Source organism: Urocitellus parryii, chromosome 4 (genome assembly GCF_045843805.1).
Source record: "Urocitellus parryii isolate mUroPar1 chromosome 4, mUroPar1.hap1, whole genome shotgun sequence".
Lineage (NCBI taxonomy): Eukaryota > Metazoa > Chordata > Mammalia > Rodentia > Sciuridae > Urocitellus > Urocitellus parryii.
In genome coordinates, this window is record NC_135534.1 from 128,923,783 (window position 1) to 128,943,212 (window position 19,430).

At 33.1% G+C, this 19,430-nt stretch overlaps 1 protein-coding gene across 1 annotated transcript in view; it reads left to right on the top strand.

Annotated features, from left to right (window-relative positions):
* Gkap1 (G kinase anchoring protein 1) overlaps positions 1-19,430 on the top strand; it is a 53,823-nt gene that overhangs the window by 412 nt on the left and 33,981 nt on the right. Inside the window, exons 2-6 of the mRNA XM_026412486.2 lie at positions 28-156; positions 8,478-8,736; positions 9,548-9,691; positions 15,587-15,664; positions 18,913-19,036. Of these exons, the coding sequence (XP_026268271.1) occupies positions 8,521-8,736; positions 9,548-9,691; positions 15,587-15,664; positions 18,913-19,036 (562 nt within the window). The 5' untranslated portion in view covers positions 28-156; positions 8,478-8,520. The remainder of the gene's footprint in view (positions 1-27; positions 157-8,477; positions 8,737-9,547; positions 9,692-15,586; positions 15,665-18,912; positions 19,037-19,430) is intronic.

The following is a 19,430-nucleotide window of genomic DNA, read 5'->3' on the forward strand; positions in this document are numbered from 1 at the left end:
CCTGACTCGTTGTTTTCTCCCTTTCAGGTTTTGGAGCCGCGTCTTTGCCCGAGTTAGGTCTCGCCTAGCCCCAGTTCTTTCTCTGCACTTTGCGAGTAAGTTTTGGAGCATCGGTTAACAGCCTGTGGGTGAAATTGGCTTTCATTCATGAATGAGGTATAGTGAATTACTTTTTGAACATAGTGCTCCTCCTCCTTCCCGCCAGCTATTGAAAAGTAAATTAGCAGAATTTAATTTTTTCCGTTATTTTTTTGAAATTGCCTTCCAAAATTTTTGTGGATTTCAGCATTTAGGGTGTTGAAAATTGAGCAGTATGGGCTGGGGCTGTAGCTCAGTGGTGGAGCGCTTTCTTTGCACCAGATTCGATCCTCAGCACCACATAAAAAAATAAATAAAGGTATTGTGTTTACCTACAAGTTAAAATATTTAAGAAAATATTGAACAGCAATGACAAAAATAGTGAATTACATTAAATGCCTTTATTCTTCATCCCCTTTTCCCATTCTTTAACCTCACTTTTCAATTGAAGAGGAACTAATGCCTTCATTAGAAGGACTAATGAAAATGACTTTCTTATACAAAAAAAGCTAGGGACGTTTTTCCTACAACATGTAGCATTGCCTGTTTATTTAATCAATGTGCTGGTGATTGCAACCAGAATCATCAGTTTAATAAATTTGGCTTGTAGCCATAAAAATATTTGAGAAACGTTATGGTAACTTAGAATACTGTATTAAAAATATAGATGGCTGGTGTTGTGCCTCAGCTGTAGAGCGCTGGCCTAGCACATGCGAGGCCCTGGGTTTAAAACTCAGCACCACATAATAAAGAAATAAAAGTATTGTGTCCAACTACAACTAATTTATATACATGAATATATATATTAAAATCTTTATAGAAATCTAACTTTTTCCTCAACAATTTTGTACCAGGTTGGTAGTATCAAGTTCTATTTAATGAGATATTAATTTTCATAAATGGTCACAATAAACTTATCTGTAAGATTCCCATCCCATGGCTTCAACTCTACAGAGTAAGAACAAAAACCTAGAAATTGATGAAAAGAACATTGTGGGCAAATGAAAGTACATATATTTTATTCATGGGAGAATCCCTTGGGCCTTCACTCAGTACCCCCTTGTACTTATTGCTAGATTTCTCAGTGCTCAGAAATTAGGAGCTCATGTTGGAAAGTGGAGGCCATACTTAACTATGAGGAAAAATGTGGAGTTTGAGGCATACTCTCAAGGGTTTACATTGTTTGCAGTAAGTGTGTTATGAACAGAGTTTTAATATGCAATTGAGACTTGGATGTGAACCTTAGTTTTTAAGAACCCAAAGTGAAAGCTACTGTTTGTGTTAATTGAGGAATAGAACATGTAATAACATAGTTCACCAGGTGTTAAATCAATGATACTGAGCGTCATCTCATTTTGTGCTTTATTTACTTATTTATTGTTGCTAAGAATCACACTTAGGGCCTGAATATGCTAGACAAGCACTCTGCTACTGAACTACACCCCAAGCCTGTCTGTTTTTAAATTTAAGTTGCATTTAAAAAAGGCCAAACTAATTTGCATCTACATTATATCTCTGTTTTTGATCAGGCTAACTGGTTGATAGTGCTAGTAGAAGATGAGTGTCTTTCATCTTCTAAAGATTTTTCTGAAAAATAAAATCAGTTTTGAAATGCCTTAATTGTGATAACCTGGACTGGGAGATCTTTTGTGAGGTCATAGTCTACAGGGATGATGTCATAATGGCAGTGGTCCTCCAAACTTCTATAAAGCATGAGAAAACCAGCTATTTAGAAATCCTGCTGCTTGTAGTTTAGGGTGTTCATTTTTAGAAAACAGTTTACTTAAGTATGTGATGAGTCCTTATTCTTTTAACGAAATACTTTAATACCAAATATGCATCCTATACAAATATGTTTTCTAAACAAAATTAGTTGTGACGATTAATTGGCAGAAAGGCATTTATCCTAATGAAACACTTTGAACTGCTAATAATCATTGTTAATTTACACTGGTATTGTGTGAATAGAGGATGATCTGTAGTATGCTTTGCATAGGTAATTGTTCTTAGGGAATATAAACTTGCAAAACCACTCATAAGTAATTGTTCTTAGGGAATATAAACTTGCAAAACCACTAAGTTCAACAAATTTATCTTCTATGTGCTAGGTTCTGTGATATATTGTTAGGAATAGGAAGAAGAAACTCTTGTTCAGAATGTTGATATCAGGACCATAAGGGGGTAGGCACAGTAGATAATTTTATAGGAGTCCAAATAAGTGTAGTGTATGGAAATATTCTAGAAGAGGGAATTATTAACTTGAAGGGCAGGTTAGACAGTGCTTCATAGAGATGTTAGCAACTGAGCAGATTTTGAGGAATGAATAGAAATGTTTTTTGTTTGTTTTTGTGGCACTAGGGATTGAACTCAGGGCTATGAACATGTTAGGCAAATTCTGTACCACTGAGCTTCTTCCCCAGCCCTAGAAACTTAAGTGGAAGAGATGGAGGGCATTTAGGTAAAGAAAATAGTGTATAGACAGGAATAAGTAAACTTGTCCTTAGGAAATTCTAAATAGTTGGTTTTCCTGGAGTACCTATAAAAAAAAAAGGAGAATTGCTATAGAAAGCCCTAACATATGCCACAATATTTAGTAAGTCAAATAGTTTAGTAATTCAAATAGTTTTAGGATCCTGAATACAAAATGGAGACTTAGCTATACTTTTGACATTATTGAAATCACTTTTGGAGAAATTAATAGTTTTTATTACTTATAATTAAATTATAGGCAATAATAAAATAATAAGATACATTTATATATGATGGATGCATATTTAAAATTATGAATTTATTTCTTTTGAGTTTTTACCCGAAACATTTCTGTTTTTAAAATTATTTGTGAATGTCTTTTGTCTTCCTTCAATTTCTTACATTAGCCTTGAAAAAAAATTTTTGTAATTTTAGAGGAAAAATTTATTTTTTGGTTTTTAGTTTTTGTAGTGCTGAGGATCAGACAGGCTTTGTGTATATTAGGGAAGTGCTTTGCAACTCAGCTGCATCCCCAGCCCTGAAATTAATTTTAAAATGAGACTCAAAGGGAACAAGGGGAAAATACAAAATAATCATTAAATATCTTGACCAAAAACCCGATTTTATAATATTTTTAGTAATATGTAAATATCTATTTAATATATATTAGGTGTCATATTTGTAGACCAACATAGTGGCTTAGGGGAGATCTGCTAAAAATTTGCAATATATGTCCCATTAAATAGGAATATGTAAATAAGCATGTAAGTATCTGAATTTTTTTAAATGTTTTTTTTTAGTTGTGCATGGACACTATACATTTATTTTATTTTATGTGGTACTGATGATCGAACCCAGTGCCCCACACATGCTAGGCAAGTGCTATACCACTGAGCTACAACTCCAGCCCCTAAGTATCTGAATTTTAAAGACTAAGTGTGTTGAAAAGAGAAAGAAAATAGAGGAGGGATAAGAGCTATATTTGAATCTATCCTAATATCTTTTAGATATAACTAGAGGTGGAGATGCACTTTAAGATAGACTGAAGAATGTTAGCCCTAGTCAAGCCCTGAAATATGGTACCTTTAAAAAGCCTGATATCTTCATGATCCTTAGGTATTTAAAAAAAATAACAAAAGAATTCCTAAATTATATGACAGCTCTTTTTAAAATCTTAAAAATTTGTTAATGAAGATAATATTCTCTTAAAGTATGTAACATAATTAATCTTTTTTTTTTTTTTTTGTGGGGTTACAGGGTACCAGGAATTGAACTCAGGGGCACTTGAACACTGAGCCACATCCCCAGCCCTATTTTGTATTTTATTTAAAGACAAGGTCTCACTAAGTTGCTAAGCAACTTGCTTTTCCTGAGGCTGGTTTTTGAACTCACAATCCTCCTATCTCAGCCTCTTGAGCCACTGGGCATAATTTGTCTTTGACAGTTGATCTCTATCATTTTTGCATTATTAACATAAAGAACTGAAGGCATTTCTGGGCTGGGGATGTGGCTCAAGTGGTAGTGCGCTCGCCTGGTATGCGTGCGACCCGGGTTCGATCCTCAGCACCACATACCAACAAAGATGTTGTGTCCGCCGAGAACTGAAAAATAAATATTAAAAATTCTATCTCTCTCTCTCTCTCCCTCTCTCTCCCCTCTCTCACTCTCTTAAAAAAAAAAAAAAAAAAAGAACTGAAGGCATCTCATTGTCAATTCTGACCTATAGTTGCCCTTTCTAAGTTTTACACAAGGCAAGAAAATCAATATTGCATTTATTACACTATGTTTATCTTTTTCAATTTGGATGTACATGATAATTTTCCCTTACAGAGATGAGAGGATTTTCTTTTTCTTTCTTTCTTTCTTTTTTTTTTTTTGTTTTGTTTTTTTCTTACAGAAGTAATATGATCATTGTTGAACTTTTTGGAGAAATAGTGAAAACTATAGAAAGGAAAGGAAGCCTAATGAGTAAGCTCATGCATTTCTTTGTTCTTTTTGGTATGTGTATTGATAATACACTCATTTAGAAATGGGAATTTATTTGTATATTTAAGTTATATTTATTTTATATAAAATTTACCTTTCCCTCTCTACAACTTCTGAAGTACTGATTAGGATGGCTTTTGACATGGTGATTTTTTTCATGGCTTTGAGAGAGAAGATGAGTTGTCTATTTATCTTTTAAACTAGAGCATGAAGCACAAGTTTGAGCCTTTCTAGTTATATCATTCCTATCCCTTTAACTGCACATTTCCCCTTTTACATATTACCCTTTACCAGCTAATGTGTTTTTAACACTTGGGTTGTTGAGCCTGGTATATATTTCCCAGAAAAAATAATTTTGCCTTTCAAGTGTTTATCATTTGTTTTTTCCTCAGGTAACAGTTTTTTTCTAATGCCTTCTTTTTGCTTTGTTTTTCTTTTATTTCTTTTCACTCATTTGGGAAATATTTTATTTATATACTGTGTGCCATTGTTTAAGATTGTCCTGTGATTCTTGGATTTCAGGTAAATTGATGTTTTGCTTAGGTGTCATCTTAGGTACCTTAGGTATCCTCTTTAGGACTTTTGATTTTAGGTAGTGCCTGGCTGCTAAACTATTATTCAATGCTAATGCCTATGAACTTTTCAAAAAGATTAAAGTCTTGGTTTCTGGATGGGGTAGATGTTCGTTTAAGTTTCAAAACCCTTTTTGCAATAACAATCATACATGCTTAGTTATATTTTTAAAAATTAAAAATCTTTTCCAGATTTCTAATGAGACAATGCTGATTGCTTCTGTAAATATAAAATCTTAAATTTTAGTTTATTCATGAAATAAAATATACAGTTCATGATTTTAGACTTTTAAATTATGATTTCTTCTGAGTCTCCATTAAAGTTTTGAGTAGATAATAAAAAACAAACTTTTTGTTGCCTTAATAATTCAGTGATTTATAAGAGTTGAAATTGTTTTTAAAGAATCTAAAAGGTGTTTTGTAAAAACATAACTTAAAGTTTCTTGTGATAAAATGAGAAGATTTCAAGTTCAATTGGATTTTCTAAAATAATGACAAACTAATGGTCAGAAAGTATATGCATTGTTTGAGCAGTCACCTTGCAACTACTAAATGGGGAAGATATCAACATAGAGAATTAGGACCCAGGTTTGCTCACTAGGAGATTTTTGGCTCCCCTGTTCCTTCCTTCTATTCCTTGTAACCATGTCCTTGATGTTTGAGCACCTGGAACATAAACTCTCCAATAGGCCTTGGCTACCATGAAGCAGAAGTGCATTCTGCAGTTACCTGATTAAGTAGATAGGGTTTGGAGCATTTCCCTTGTGACAATTAACACAACTGTAGAGCAAGAGCTACCTACTGGCAACTACCAGGTGAGACTCTTTGCATCAGAAGGTGACTAGCGCAGAGGCTATGTCTTTCCAGGGTTTTCCTTGGCTGCCTGAAGGTCTGAAGGAAACTGAGAATATACTGGTTAAGGAAACTGCCTTATATCACAGAAGGAAGATTTCTGTGAGCTTTGGATAATTGTCTTAGAGTAGACATTTATGAACATTTAACTCATGCAGAGAAACCCAAATACAAAATTCACAATTTTGATATAGTTTCTTGAATGGAAAAAAAATTAAATTATACTAAAACTAGGTTATACTGCAGTGACAACCTGAAAATCTGAGCATCTTGGCAGAAAACTTGCTTTCTTTCTCAAGCTACTGTCCATTACTAGTTAGTTAGGGTGCCTTTGTTCATTGTAGTTTGACTCTATCACATCTGGCCATTGGTGACTCCATCTCAATATATGCTTTCACAATCACAGAAGCAGGGAAAAGAGAACACCGTGAACCACCAACTTAAAGCTTTTTAAAGCTTATATTTCGTAGGCCAAAGTAAGTCATGTGTTCATTCCTGCATTTAACAGGAAAGTGATATATAATTCTGAATATTTGTAAGCACTAATAGAGCTGCCTCTTGCAATTTTTAGCCCTGTTAAAATTAAATCTAGTGGTAGTTGAACAGTTGGGTGGGTTTATTGTATGTACCTAGAGTGCTAAAAGCAACTAAAACTTTATGTAGGATAATTTTAATAAGACATGTTGAAGTTGAAGCAGAATTATTTTTTTCACAGTGTTTTTGAGTCTTGAATTTCTTTTTAATTTTGTAATATTTTCTCCCTTGTAATAATTTATGAAGACCTTATCTCATACTTGTAGGAAAGGTTTAAGCCTTTCCTACAGATATGTCATATATCAGTGTGGTGTCATCTCTGTATATTGTGGTGTTTTCTCTTGACTTACATATTTCTGGATACAGGAACAGTGTGGGTCTTTATATGGCATTAGAATAAAAATATTTGATTTAATGACTGCTATGGCACATCTTCAAATATCAGCTCTCAAGATTTTCTTTACTATATTGAAGAAAATTTAAAGATTTCCAAATATTTTTCTGGGAAAGATGAAAGATTTAATAATACATGCTTATTTTTGTTCTCTCTTGAAAACATACAAATTAGAGTGTGTGGTTAGCTTTCAAAATGGACATCAGTGATTCTTACCTCCTAATAGTCACCTCAGCATAATCCTCTCCCATATTGAACAGTAGACTAGTGACTTGTAATAAGAAATAGATGTGTAACAAAGTGGAATGACAGCAGCTAGTTCAGATATGAACACTGTGACTCAAGCCAGATATGATACAAGTATAAGGAAAGCAAATAAATAAACAAAAATCAAAATGGTAGTTATATTTTGATGGTGGCAGTAGAAAAATGCTATTAGGGAGAGGCATAGGGGTTGATTGACATTAAGTTGCTTGGTACTTTGAGCATTCATGTTTTAAAAGACTGAATACTTAAATTTTTGTATACCTATTTTAAAATAAAAACAAATTTTTGAGTTGCATAATCTACTAAGAAAATCTATGCTGGGACTGTATAGTGGAAGAGCATATGCTTGGCATGGGTTCAAATCCAAGCACCTCAAAAAAGTGGTGGGGTAGCTGGGGCTGGGTAGTTGAGGGGGGGAGAGAGAAAGAAGGAAAAGGTAAGCTTCAGCAAATCAAGGTTCTGGTCCTGACTTTCCCACTAAGTTTTAGAATGATCTTAGGCAAGTCACTTAATCAATATAAATTGCATTTACTATATTTATAAAACTAAGTAATTTGTCTTAGAAATTTACTAGCGGGCCTTTATTCCTTCCAAGTCTAAATAAAAGTTTCTTGAAATGCTAACAACACTAAATAAAACTACACCTACCTTTGCTTGGATTAGTAGGGTGCACACAGATTGGTGAACTAAAAGCTAATGTGAAAGCCAATTTTGAAATTTTTGTTGTAGAGGGAATTGAAGCTCTTTTTGCTTTCAATTCTAAGCCATTGTCTCTTGAATCAAATGTTTTGAATTTAAGTATTTTCAACATATTAATGTTCTTCTTTATGCCTTTTTAAATTTACTTGAAAGTTGAGGGTAAACATGTAGCTGGACTAATGATCTTTGTGTACGGTATAAAATTATATTTCTCCTTTTCCATTATAAACCATGTTGATTTAGAATGTTTTTCACTAAAGTGTATATATTACATCAATATTTAAATGGGATGAAAAATTATTTTTTAAAATTCCTAGATGGAAAAATGGACACATATTACAATGGTTATCTGGGAAATATCAATATATCATTTTTCTTTTGTACAGTTTTATATTATTAACTTAAGTTAAAAAGTGTGTGGACTGGGGTTATAGCTCAGTGGCAGAGCACTTGCCTCGTACTTATACGGTACTGGGTTCAATCCTCAGCACCACATAAAAAAAAAAAAAAAGATATTTTTTAAAAAGTATGTTATTGCCAGTGGGACTGTGGGTTTAAATCCAAATATTACTATGACATCAGGAAAAATGTGTGTACATATATTTTATGCTTTTCTCTTCCTACAGGAATTATTCTCGATAGAAGTATTTTAAGAGAAAAATCTTTATCATGGCCTCAGCAGTACTTAGTTCTGTTCCCACTACTGCCTCTCGTTTTGCGCTGTTACAAGTGGATAGTGGCAGTGGTTCTGATTCTGAGGCTGGAAAAGGCAAAGGTCGGAATACTGGAAAGTCTCAAACTTTGGGAAGCAAATCAACTACAAATGAGAAAAAGAGAGAGAAAAGAAGAAAAAAGAAAGAACAGCAACAGAATGAAGCAAATGAGGTAACAGTTGTTTTCTTAGAGACAGCATCATAAGGGCAGCTACTGTCTCGTTTACCTGGGTATTCATAGTACCTGATCCATGGGTACTCAATATTACTTGAATTGATGGATGTAAATTTATGAGTACTTGAAGTCAAATGTAGTGAACATTTTTTAAATGCCTTTTTTTCCTGTCCCTAGAATCTTGCATATGCAATTCAAAAGGCCATTTATTTAAATTTTAAATTTGTATTTTGAACTGTATTGTTCTGCATTTTCAAAGCATGATTATTTTACTGTTTTCTACCCAGTATACTTCTCTTCAGTAAAGAAGAATCATTAAAACTGTGATAATATAGAATAAATCTATTTTCACTTAGTCATTTTATCTGTAACTACCAACATTTGAAATAACAAAGATTTGAATTACATTTGAATTTACAAAGATTATTAAAAAAACACAGATAATGAATGGGGGTGTAGTTTAGTGGTACAGACCTTGTCTAGCATGTGCTAGGCCCTGGGTTCAATCCCCAGCACTGCAAGAAAAATAAAAAAGTAAAACACCTTAAATTAGTCAGTCATGCTGACCCATACCTATGGTCCCAGATGCTCAGGAGTCTGAGGCAGGAAGATCACTTGAACCCAGGAATTCAAGGCCAGCTTGGGCAAGACTATCTCAAAAAATTAAATTAAAACAATTTTTAATTAAACACACAAATTATTTTTGTTTTGTGAGTTACCACAATGAGTAGAGAAGTAAAAAAAAATCTTTTTAAATTAAAAAAAAATCATTAATCAGGATATAAGATATTTTGTGTTTGTTTTATAGCTCAGGAATCTTGCTTTTAAGAAAATTCCTCAGAAATCCTCCCATGCCATTTGTAACACGCAACATGAGCTTTCACTGTCAAACACAGTACAGAAGGATTCACGTGAAGAAAATTGGCAAGAATGGAGACAAAGGGATGAACAGGTACAGCTAAGTAAATAATTTTGCTCTATTTTTCAGTGATTTGGAGAATTTTTAAGATGGCAGTGCCTTTGAATCTTTATCACCATTGTTCTAAGAAGCAGTTTGTATTAGATTAATTCACATGTGTTTGCTTCTTTTAATAGATTTTTAAAAATCTAGAAAAGCAGATTGATCCATTTGTTATTTATGTTAGTTTTGGCACTTCAAAGCAGTACTATCAGGTGTTTTTTTTTATTGTTTTGGGGCATTTTTGGTGCTAGGGACCTTGAGCAGGCTAAAACACATACTCTACCTCTAGCTACATCCCTAGCACTGTGTATATGTTTTGTTTTTTTTTTTTTTTGGTTGTTGTTTTTAACTTATCTGCTTTTTGATGAAGGAGAGAGAGGGGAGGTAGAGGAACAAGATTTAATTATTTTAAATTTTAAAAAGTCATTTGAAGAGCCAGAGATCTCTTGCTAAAAATACCTAGTAACAGCTTTGTGTGATAAGAAGGACTTTGAGGGGAACTTCCTTTTTTAACCTTGATATAAAATTGTTGATAACATTTGTTTCTTTGACCTATTTACATGACATTTTGTTCTTCTGTATTATTATTAAATATCACTAATAGCAACCACATAAAGTAATTTATTAAGACCAATAATTTTTTTGTCATGTGCAGGAAAATAACAGACTAAGCCTGGAATGTACTCTAGGAGATGCTATATGTGTAGGAAATGAAAGGTTTGTTTATTTGCTTATCTATTGTTTGATCAATAGGGAATAGATATTGTTCTAGCAGATGTTTGGTCTGTTAGAGTGGCTATTCCTATCTTTGGATATTAGTTCTAAAAGAAGTAGACACTTCTGTAGTAAGCTTTCATCATAAGCTATGTTAATTATATCATTTTATTTAAGATTTTGAATTGCTTTAGGCTCATCATTATAAGAGTTAGTTATTGCTATTACTATAGAGCCATGCAGTAATGCTGTTGACTTCTTCAGACATTGATAAACTGGATAAACCATCTTGTACTCACTGGTATTATCTGTTGTAGTTATCTGTTGCATTTACAACAGATAATAAAAGTCATTGTACTTTTAATAGGAATTATTTCTAGGGGTTGGTTTCTTTTTTTTCCTCTTATACCACATTCATTGTGACTAATTCTTATTTAAAGTGTTAATGTTGTAATAAGTTACTTTTTTATACAGTAGTAGAATCTACCAGTGTCTTCACCAGAGAGAAATTCTCCTAATGGCCTAAAGATTACTAGAAAACTAATGAAGGAAAGCTCAAAATTCACCAGAATTAATCCCATGTAATATGGGAACTTGAGTACAGATATCTGAAAACCTTTCTTCTCCTTCCTCTATCACAATAATCTGGTAATTCTAAAAAGTAATTAAATTGATTTGACTCTGACACTATATAAGGATAGCATGCAAGGCCCAGGAATTTCTGCTGGGTATACTATTTATGGGTTATGTAGGAAGACCTGGTACCTTATTTAGAAGTCTCACTTGGAGGAAAATAATCAGGGTCATAGAATTTGGGTAATTACACTGAGAGGTGAAGAAGAGATAGGGCGGGCCTGGAACCAATAGACAGTATACCACTTGGAATCCATTTTACTGTGAGGAGTCATAGATTTCAAAAGTAGCTACATTTGGAGGAACCAGGAAGTACCTGTACTAGGCAAAAAGTATACAGTATGTGGGGTGTGTTCTTCCTGACACAGTAGGAAAACAGCACTATAAGAAATTTCAAGTATAGAGAGCTGAATCTAACAAAAAGCTTTGCCTGATATGTGGTAGTTTATTTCAAATACAAAAGGGAAATTATTCCAAAACAAAATCTATTCCTAAATCACTAGATTGGTAATAACTAAGCCTCAGCATAAAATCTGAATGAGGAATTAAGGAGTAACCAGTACTAGTCAGTAAAGAAGCATCCATTCTACCTTAATAACAATATTGGATCTTGGTTAATCTCATGTCGGCTAAAGAAAAGTTTCTGCCACAAAATAGGAAAAGAACATTGTACTTAGCATCCAGAGGGGAAAACATAGTCTGGAAAGGATTTTCTGTAGGGAACAGAAATTAATTTTAATAACAATCTATCGACTAGCACATTTTATAAAAGCCAAGGGGATAGTTATATAACAAGGAGAGATAAGATAATGGACTGAAATGAGTTGATGAGAAACAGGAGTTGAAAGGGAGATTGGTGAATTTAAAAATTTAAGAAATAAGTAATGTAAGATTTTAAAAACTTCATTAGAAGAACTAAAAAACAGTATACCAGAAGAAAATTGAGAGTGGTATGAAAGAAAATTTGTGATAAATTTTGCCAATTAAAATTGACATGATGGATGAGAACACTGAAATAAAATCAGAGGAACAGTTAGTGTTCCTAAAACCAATAGAATGAAGAAAGGTATTAAAGATAATGTTGACAAAAATTTCTTCTTTTTTAAATTGTAGATAGACATGATACCTTTATTTATTTATTTTTATGTGATGCTAAGGATCGAACCCCCGTGCCTTACACATGCCAGACAAGCGCACTACCACTGAGCCACAAACCCAGCCCGACAAAAATTTCTTTAAGCTTGATTTAAATCTAAGCTTGAAAAAACTAAAGCCAACTTTAAGTCCTTTCAAGTTTTTTTAAATTTTAAGAATGAAAAATAAGGAAATACTACTATAAGTAATATGCACTGAAGAAAACAGCTTGCCTACAATGAAAAATCAGACTTAATATTTTATTTAAAAAATTTTTTTTAGCTGTAGATGAACACAGTGCCTTTATTTATCCATTTTTATGTGGTGCTGAGTATCGAACCAATAATTTTTATTGAACCCAGTGCTAGGCAAATGCTCTACTGCTGAGCAACAGCCCCAGCCTCTTATTTTATTTTTAATTTGTTCTGTTTAGTTATATGTAACAGTAGAATGTATTTTGATACTGTACATACAAGAAGTATAACTTCCCATTTTTGTGGTTGTACATGATGTAGAATTACACTGGTTGAGTATTCATACATGAACATATGAAAGTTATATCTAATTTATCGTACTGTTTTTCCTAATCCCATCCCCCTTCCATCCCCTTCATTCCCCTTTGTTTTTTTTAATATTTATTTTTTATTTTATTTTTTTTTGGTGGACACAATATTTTTACATTTTTTATGTGGTGCTGAGAATTGAACTCACTGCCTCACGCATGCTAGGCGAGCGCGCTACCACTTGAGCCACATCCCCAGCCCTCATTCCTCTTTGTTTAATCCAATGAACTTCTATTCTTCTACCACTTGAGCCACATCCCCAGCCCTCATTCCTCTTTGTTCAATCCAATGAACTTCTATTCTTCCCTTCCCCAACTTTTTGGGAGTTAGCATCCAAATATCAGAACATTTAGCTTTTATTTTGGGGGGATTGGCTTATATAACTTAGCATGATATTCTTCAGTTCCATCCACTTACCAGCAAATGCCATAATTCCATTCTTCTTTGTGGCTGAGTAATATTCCATTGTGTATATATGCCACATTTTCTTTATCCATTCATCTACTGAATGGTACCTATATTGGTTCCATAGCTTAGCTGTTGTGAATTGAGCTTCTATAAACATTGACATGGCTGTGTCACTGTAGTATGCTGATTTTAAGTCCTTAATTAAAAACCGAGGAGTAGGATAATTGGGTCAAATGGTGGTTCCAATACAGGTTTTCTGAGGAATCTCCATACTGTTGAGTGGTTGCACAAATTTGCAGTTCTACTAGCAATGTATGAGTGTACCTTTTCCCCCCACATTCTTGCCAATATTTATTGTTACTTGTATTCTGTGTGAGTGTGTTGCTAGGGATTGAACCCAGGGCCTTGTGCATGTGAGTCGAGCACTCTACCAACTGAGCTATATCCCCATCTTGTTACTTGTGTTCTTGATAATTCTGACTTGAGTGAGATGAAATCTCAGTGTGGTTTTAATTTGCATTTCTCTAATTGCTAGGGATGTTGAACATTTTTTCATATATTTGTTGACCATTTGTATTTTTTATTCTGTGAAGTGCATTTTCAGTTCCTTTGTCCATGTATTGATAGGGTTTTTTTTGTGTGTGTATTAAAGTTTTTTGTTTAAAAAAATTTCTTTTTAGTTGTAGATGGACACATTATCTTTATTTGATTAATTAATTAAATTTTTTTTTATGTGGTGCTGAGGATCGAACCCAGTGCCTCACACATGCTAGACAAGTGCTGTACCACAGAGCTATAACCCCAGCCCCTGGTGTTAAGCTTTTTGAGCTTTTTGTGCAGCTCTGTGGTGCAGGCGGCAAAGATTTTCTCCCATTCTTTAGGCTCTCTCTTCACATTGTTGTTTCTTTTGCTGTAAAGAAGCATTATAGTTTGATACCATTCCATTTATTGATTCTTCATTTTACTTCTTGCACTTTAGGAGTCTTGTTGAGGTACTCACTTCCTAAGCTGACGATGGAGAGTTGGGCCTACTTTTTCTTCTAGTAGGCACAGGTCTCTTGTCTAATGCCTAAGTCCTTGACCACTTTGAATTGAGTTTTGTGCAGGGTGAGTGATAGGGGTTTAATTGTGTTTTGCTACATATGGATTTCCAATTTTTTCAGCATCATTTATTAAAGAGTTCTTTTCTCCAATGTATGTTTATAGTGCCTTTGTGTAGTATGAGATAACTATGTTTATGTGGGTTTGTCTCTGTGTGTTCTATTCTGTACCACTGGTCTTCATGTCTGTTTTGGTGCCAATACCATGCCATTTTTGTTAGAATAGCTCTGTAGTATAATTTCAGGTCTGATATTGTGATGCTTCCTGCATCACTTTTCTCACTAAGGATTGCTTTGATTATTTTGGGCTTCTTTATTTTTCCAAATGAATTTCATGATTGCTTTTTCTAGTCCCATGAAGAACATCACTGATCTTTTAATAGGAATTGCATTAAATCTGTAAAGTGCCTTTGGTAGTATGGTCATTGTCAATATTTATTCTGCCTGTCCAAAAATATGGGAGATCTTTTATTCTTCTAAGGTAGGAAGGGAATTCTAATATACTAAGTACTGCTTTTATGCCAGGCAGATACTATGCTAGGTACTCCATGTGTATTGCAACTTTAAATCCTTAGAACCACACTGTAAGGATAATATTTCAATTTCCTCTTTATATGTGAGGAAAATGGAATCCACAGAAGTTCTGTAACTTGTCCAAAGTTATAGCTAGCATGGGTAGAGTAGGAATTTAAATTTTGCATCTCTGAGAACTCCCAAAATTTATAATTTTTTTCCACATCACTCTCATTTAAAATTCACTTTTTATCAGAATGACTGATTACAGTGACTTTTTTTTTTTAAAAAAAAAAACAACTTAAGTTTAAATCAGTATTATTTACTTTTATACTGAGTGTACAGTTTAGTGGTAGAGAATACACAGGCTGTGGATTTTGTCTGTAGCACTCGGAAAACAAAGTAAATTTAAACTCTCAATTGCTTAATTATAATCAAATGCTGGGGAGAGCCATGTTTTTTAATTTAAAATTTCCATTTTATTCAGTTTTTATCATTCATTTAGAATCATCTACTTTAATATTGAAATTCTGTGAGTTAATGTGAAAAATAGTAATGATGTTTTATAAGACTTCTATCTTTTAATACGTTCTCCTGCCTACTAACTTATTTTAGTTAGTAGTATTAGTCAGAATGTAAGACATATTGGAATATAATCATAAATACCCTTTCCATAATTAAATGTCAGAAATATGGATTAAAAGTTTAGTGGCAGATGGAACCACTAGTTGTTTTCTTGTCCATATTGTCATGTTATGATTCTTTTACTAACAGAATATAATACTATCATCTCTTTATTGTGAAACTTTTTTTTTTTTTAGCTGACATCTGAAATGTTTGAAGCAGATCTTGAGAAGGCATTGTTGCTAAGTAAATTAGAATATGAAGAGCACAAAAAGGTATTTGTTTACTTATTGATTGAGATATTTAAAAAGTTTCAAGTAGTTGAAGGCTAGGACTGTCCTTCTGAATTTTACATAAAAGTTCTATGTTGGGGATATAACTCAGTGATAGAGTGCTTGCTTAGCACGTGTGAGGCCCTAGCACATGTGAAAGCCCTGGGTTTAATGCCCAGAATTGCAAAAAAAAAAAAGAAAAAATTAGATTAAGATTGTCCTGAATATTCATCATTGCAAAAATATTATTCATTTTAATAATAGAATTCTTCTTCAGGTTTTGAGAGAATGTAAACATGTTGACTAAGTTTCCTCTAATGATATAGAATGCTTAAGAGTTCTTCCAACCAAGGTGAAGAGAAGAAAAGGAATGAAATTCACAACAGATAATTTATTTTAGTTTTAAATGAACATAGACTGTAGGTACATTTAGAGAGCCCCTTGGGGTTGTAGCATGGTGACAGAGATTCAATCCCCAGCTCCACTATCCCCTCAAAAAAATATTTAAAAAGTTTAAGTAGATGAAAGAACTACAGTACTCTAGTCATCTATTAAGAGACTTTGCCAGAGATACACTACTGTTAACTAAAGTAAATGGGACATCATTCTGACATATTGGCTTTGTAAACTCAGCATTTATCACTGAGGTTTATTTATTAAATTGTACGCTGAAATGCATCTTATACCTGATGACTGTAGAAACATTTAAGTAAAAAGTAGTATCGGTTCCAGTTTCTGTACTTAAATTGAGATTGATTGTCTTCATATCATTTAACATTCTAGTCTTTGACATTTATTGGGATCTTGATGGTTCATTAAAGTTATTTAACTTGCGGTTATTCATTGGTTGATCATAAATGGGCCCTGTCATGTTTAGGTCTTTTTGGCCATGATACTATACATTAACATCTTTATCCAAGATGAAAGGAAGAGAGGAATTAAAATTCACAGCAGGTGATTTTTCTGCTTAATCATAGTTTAGTGGAAAAGATTAAAATCATAGTTTAGTAAAGTGCCCTTTGGGGGCTGGGGTGTAGCTCAGTGGTAGAACGCTCGCCTAGCATGCGCGAGGCCCTAGGTTTGATCCTCAGCACCACATAAAAATAATATATTGTGTCCAACTACAACTAAAAAATAAATATTAAAGAAAAGTGCCCTTTGTATAATGTAGGTGTTAGTTTCATTTTATATATTCCTATTCCTATTATTTCAAATAATCGAGAATGACTATAACCTTTATTGTTACCTGTTCACACATAACAAACAGGTAACTACAAAAACAGATATAGCTCACTTTTACTGTGATTTAATCATTTAAATGTACTTTCAGGTTACACTGGAAAGATCTTCCTGTATTGCTCCTTAGGACATAAAACTTTATCAAATAGGATATTTTCATATGATTTGCTGCTGCTTAGATAAATGTTGAGATTTCAAAGGTAAAAGAATTAGCTATATTCTTAGAAAAGGAATAGAGTAAATGGTGTTGATAAATATGGTCCCAGCCAGTTTTATTGCCATAATCATAGGCTTAGTGCCCAAAAGCATTGATTTTTATCAGACAATAAGAGAGAACGGAGAAATTTCTTTTTATGCAGTGGCTACTTTTACATGATTACATTGATGTAGCACTATTCCAAAAATTTATGTTAGCCTGAAAGTTTTTATAATAGATAACTGAGGTTTGAGATGCTTTATTATGTCTTCTCTTCTCATTCATTCACCAAATACTTATTAAATAGCCAAAATGTGCTAAGCACATGATACAAAGATGAAAGACATAATCCCAACTTCTTTTGAGATTAGTAGAAGACATGCATATAATTATAATGTATAGTACTGAGAGATATATGTTCTTTGTTTGATGGGAATTCAGAAAAATAGAAGATTTTTTAGTGCCTTTCATGAGGATGGATTTTTGGAAAGGATTCTTGAAGAAAAGTCTTAATAGATGTATTTACATGTTTACAAGGTAGGCAAGAGGAAAGTAGGCATTCTCAGAGCAGGTGTGGCAAATACACAAGAAGTTTATATGTGGAAGAACATAACCTATTTGAAAATTATAATTTAGGAGGCTAGAATTGCTCTCCAGCAATGCCCAGAAGGATAGGATGCAAAGAATCTTGTGTACTACCCAAGAAGGTCAGATTTTATACATCTCTTGGCAGAAAGTTATTGATTTTGAGTTTTTACTTTAGAAATTCATGATGTAGCAGTGTAGAAGATGATAGAGGGATTAAAAGACTATGGCAATGTCTAAGCAAAAGACAGTAGGGGAAAATGTCAGAAGTTACAAGGAAAAGAGAATAGATTTAAGAGATTTTTAATATACAAACTCAACAAGACTTAGTAACTAATAACTAATTGGGATATAAAGTGTGTAGAAAAATAGACGAGGATACCATGAGTTTCCTAGCTTAGACAATTGTATAGATGGTAGTGGCATAACAAGTTAATAAGAAAATGATGAAGTGGGGAAAGCAGGTTGGTTGAATGTGAAGATAAACACATTTAATGTAGAGATGCTTATTAAAAATTCCAGCTGACTTCTCTATGTACACATATAAATCATTAGTATAAAAGTGGAACTTTAAACTTTGAAGAGCAATGAATATAAGGCATAAGAAGAATAGGTTAAGAAAGAGATAATGGTAGACGGCAGTTATATTTTTAAGAAGGTTGGCTAAAGAAGCTACTAAAGATGACTTATGTATTGAGAAAACCAAGAGATGATTGAAAGAAAAAATACCTTCTGAATTAGTGATTAAGTTGAGGTTGACCTTAATTTTAGAGTCAGAGAACAACAGAAGCCAGATTTCAGTGGTGTGAGAATGCACTTACTGTCTTAAATTTGGTTCTGAAAGGAAAGAGGTTATAGATAAAGATAAAATATTTTTGTTTCTATTTTAATGTAAGTTGTGAGAGGTTGAGCATATAAATAGGAACTTTATAAAATTTATATGATTTGACTGACCAAGTTGTGACTTTTAAAATCTGCTTCTTTTTAAAATTTATTTTTATTTTTTAGTTGTAGATGGGCACAGTACCCCTATTTATTGATTTATAAATGTGGTGCTGAGGATCGAACCCAGGGCCTCATGCATGCCAGGCAAGCACTATAACACTGAGCCACAACTCCAGCCCCCTGATTCTTATCTTTAAAATAAAACTTTAAGAAATGTATTTCTTACTGGTCAGTTGATTTTATAATTTATAAACTAAACTTAATTATTATTGGTAATTCTTTTCAGGAGTATGAAAATGCTGAAAATTCTTCAACTCAGTCAAAAGTTGTGAATAAAAAGGATAAAAGAAAGAACCATCAGGGAAAAGACAAACCTCTCACAGTATCACTAAAAGATTTTCAATCTGAAGGTAATGTATGTACGGTATCTGTTATGCTAGAATCATATTATCTTTTTATACTTAAGTTGTAAGTACAAATTTTTTAAAATTGATAAAAATTGTTTTCTAATGTGTCATTTAAAATGTAAACCTGCTTCTTAGTCTGTTTTGTGCTTTTATATGTTAACATCTGAGATTAGATAATTTATAACAAACAAATTTATTGATTCAGTTTGGAGGTAGGGAAGTTCAGTGTCAGGGTGCTAGCATTTGCAAGAACCTTCATGCTGCATTGTCTTGTGGAAGAAGGCAGAGAGGACAAGAGAGCAGGAGGGGGTCAAACACACCTTTTAACATGGCACTAGTCCCTCTTTTGAGGGTGGAGACCTCATGGCTGAATCACCTCTTAATTCTATTTCAATGA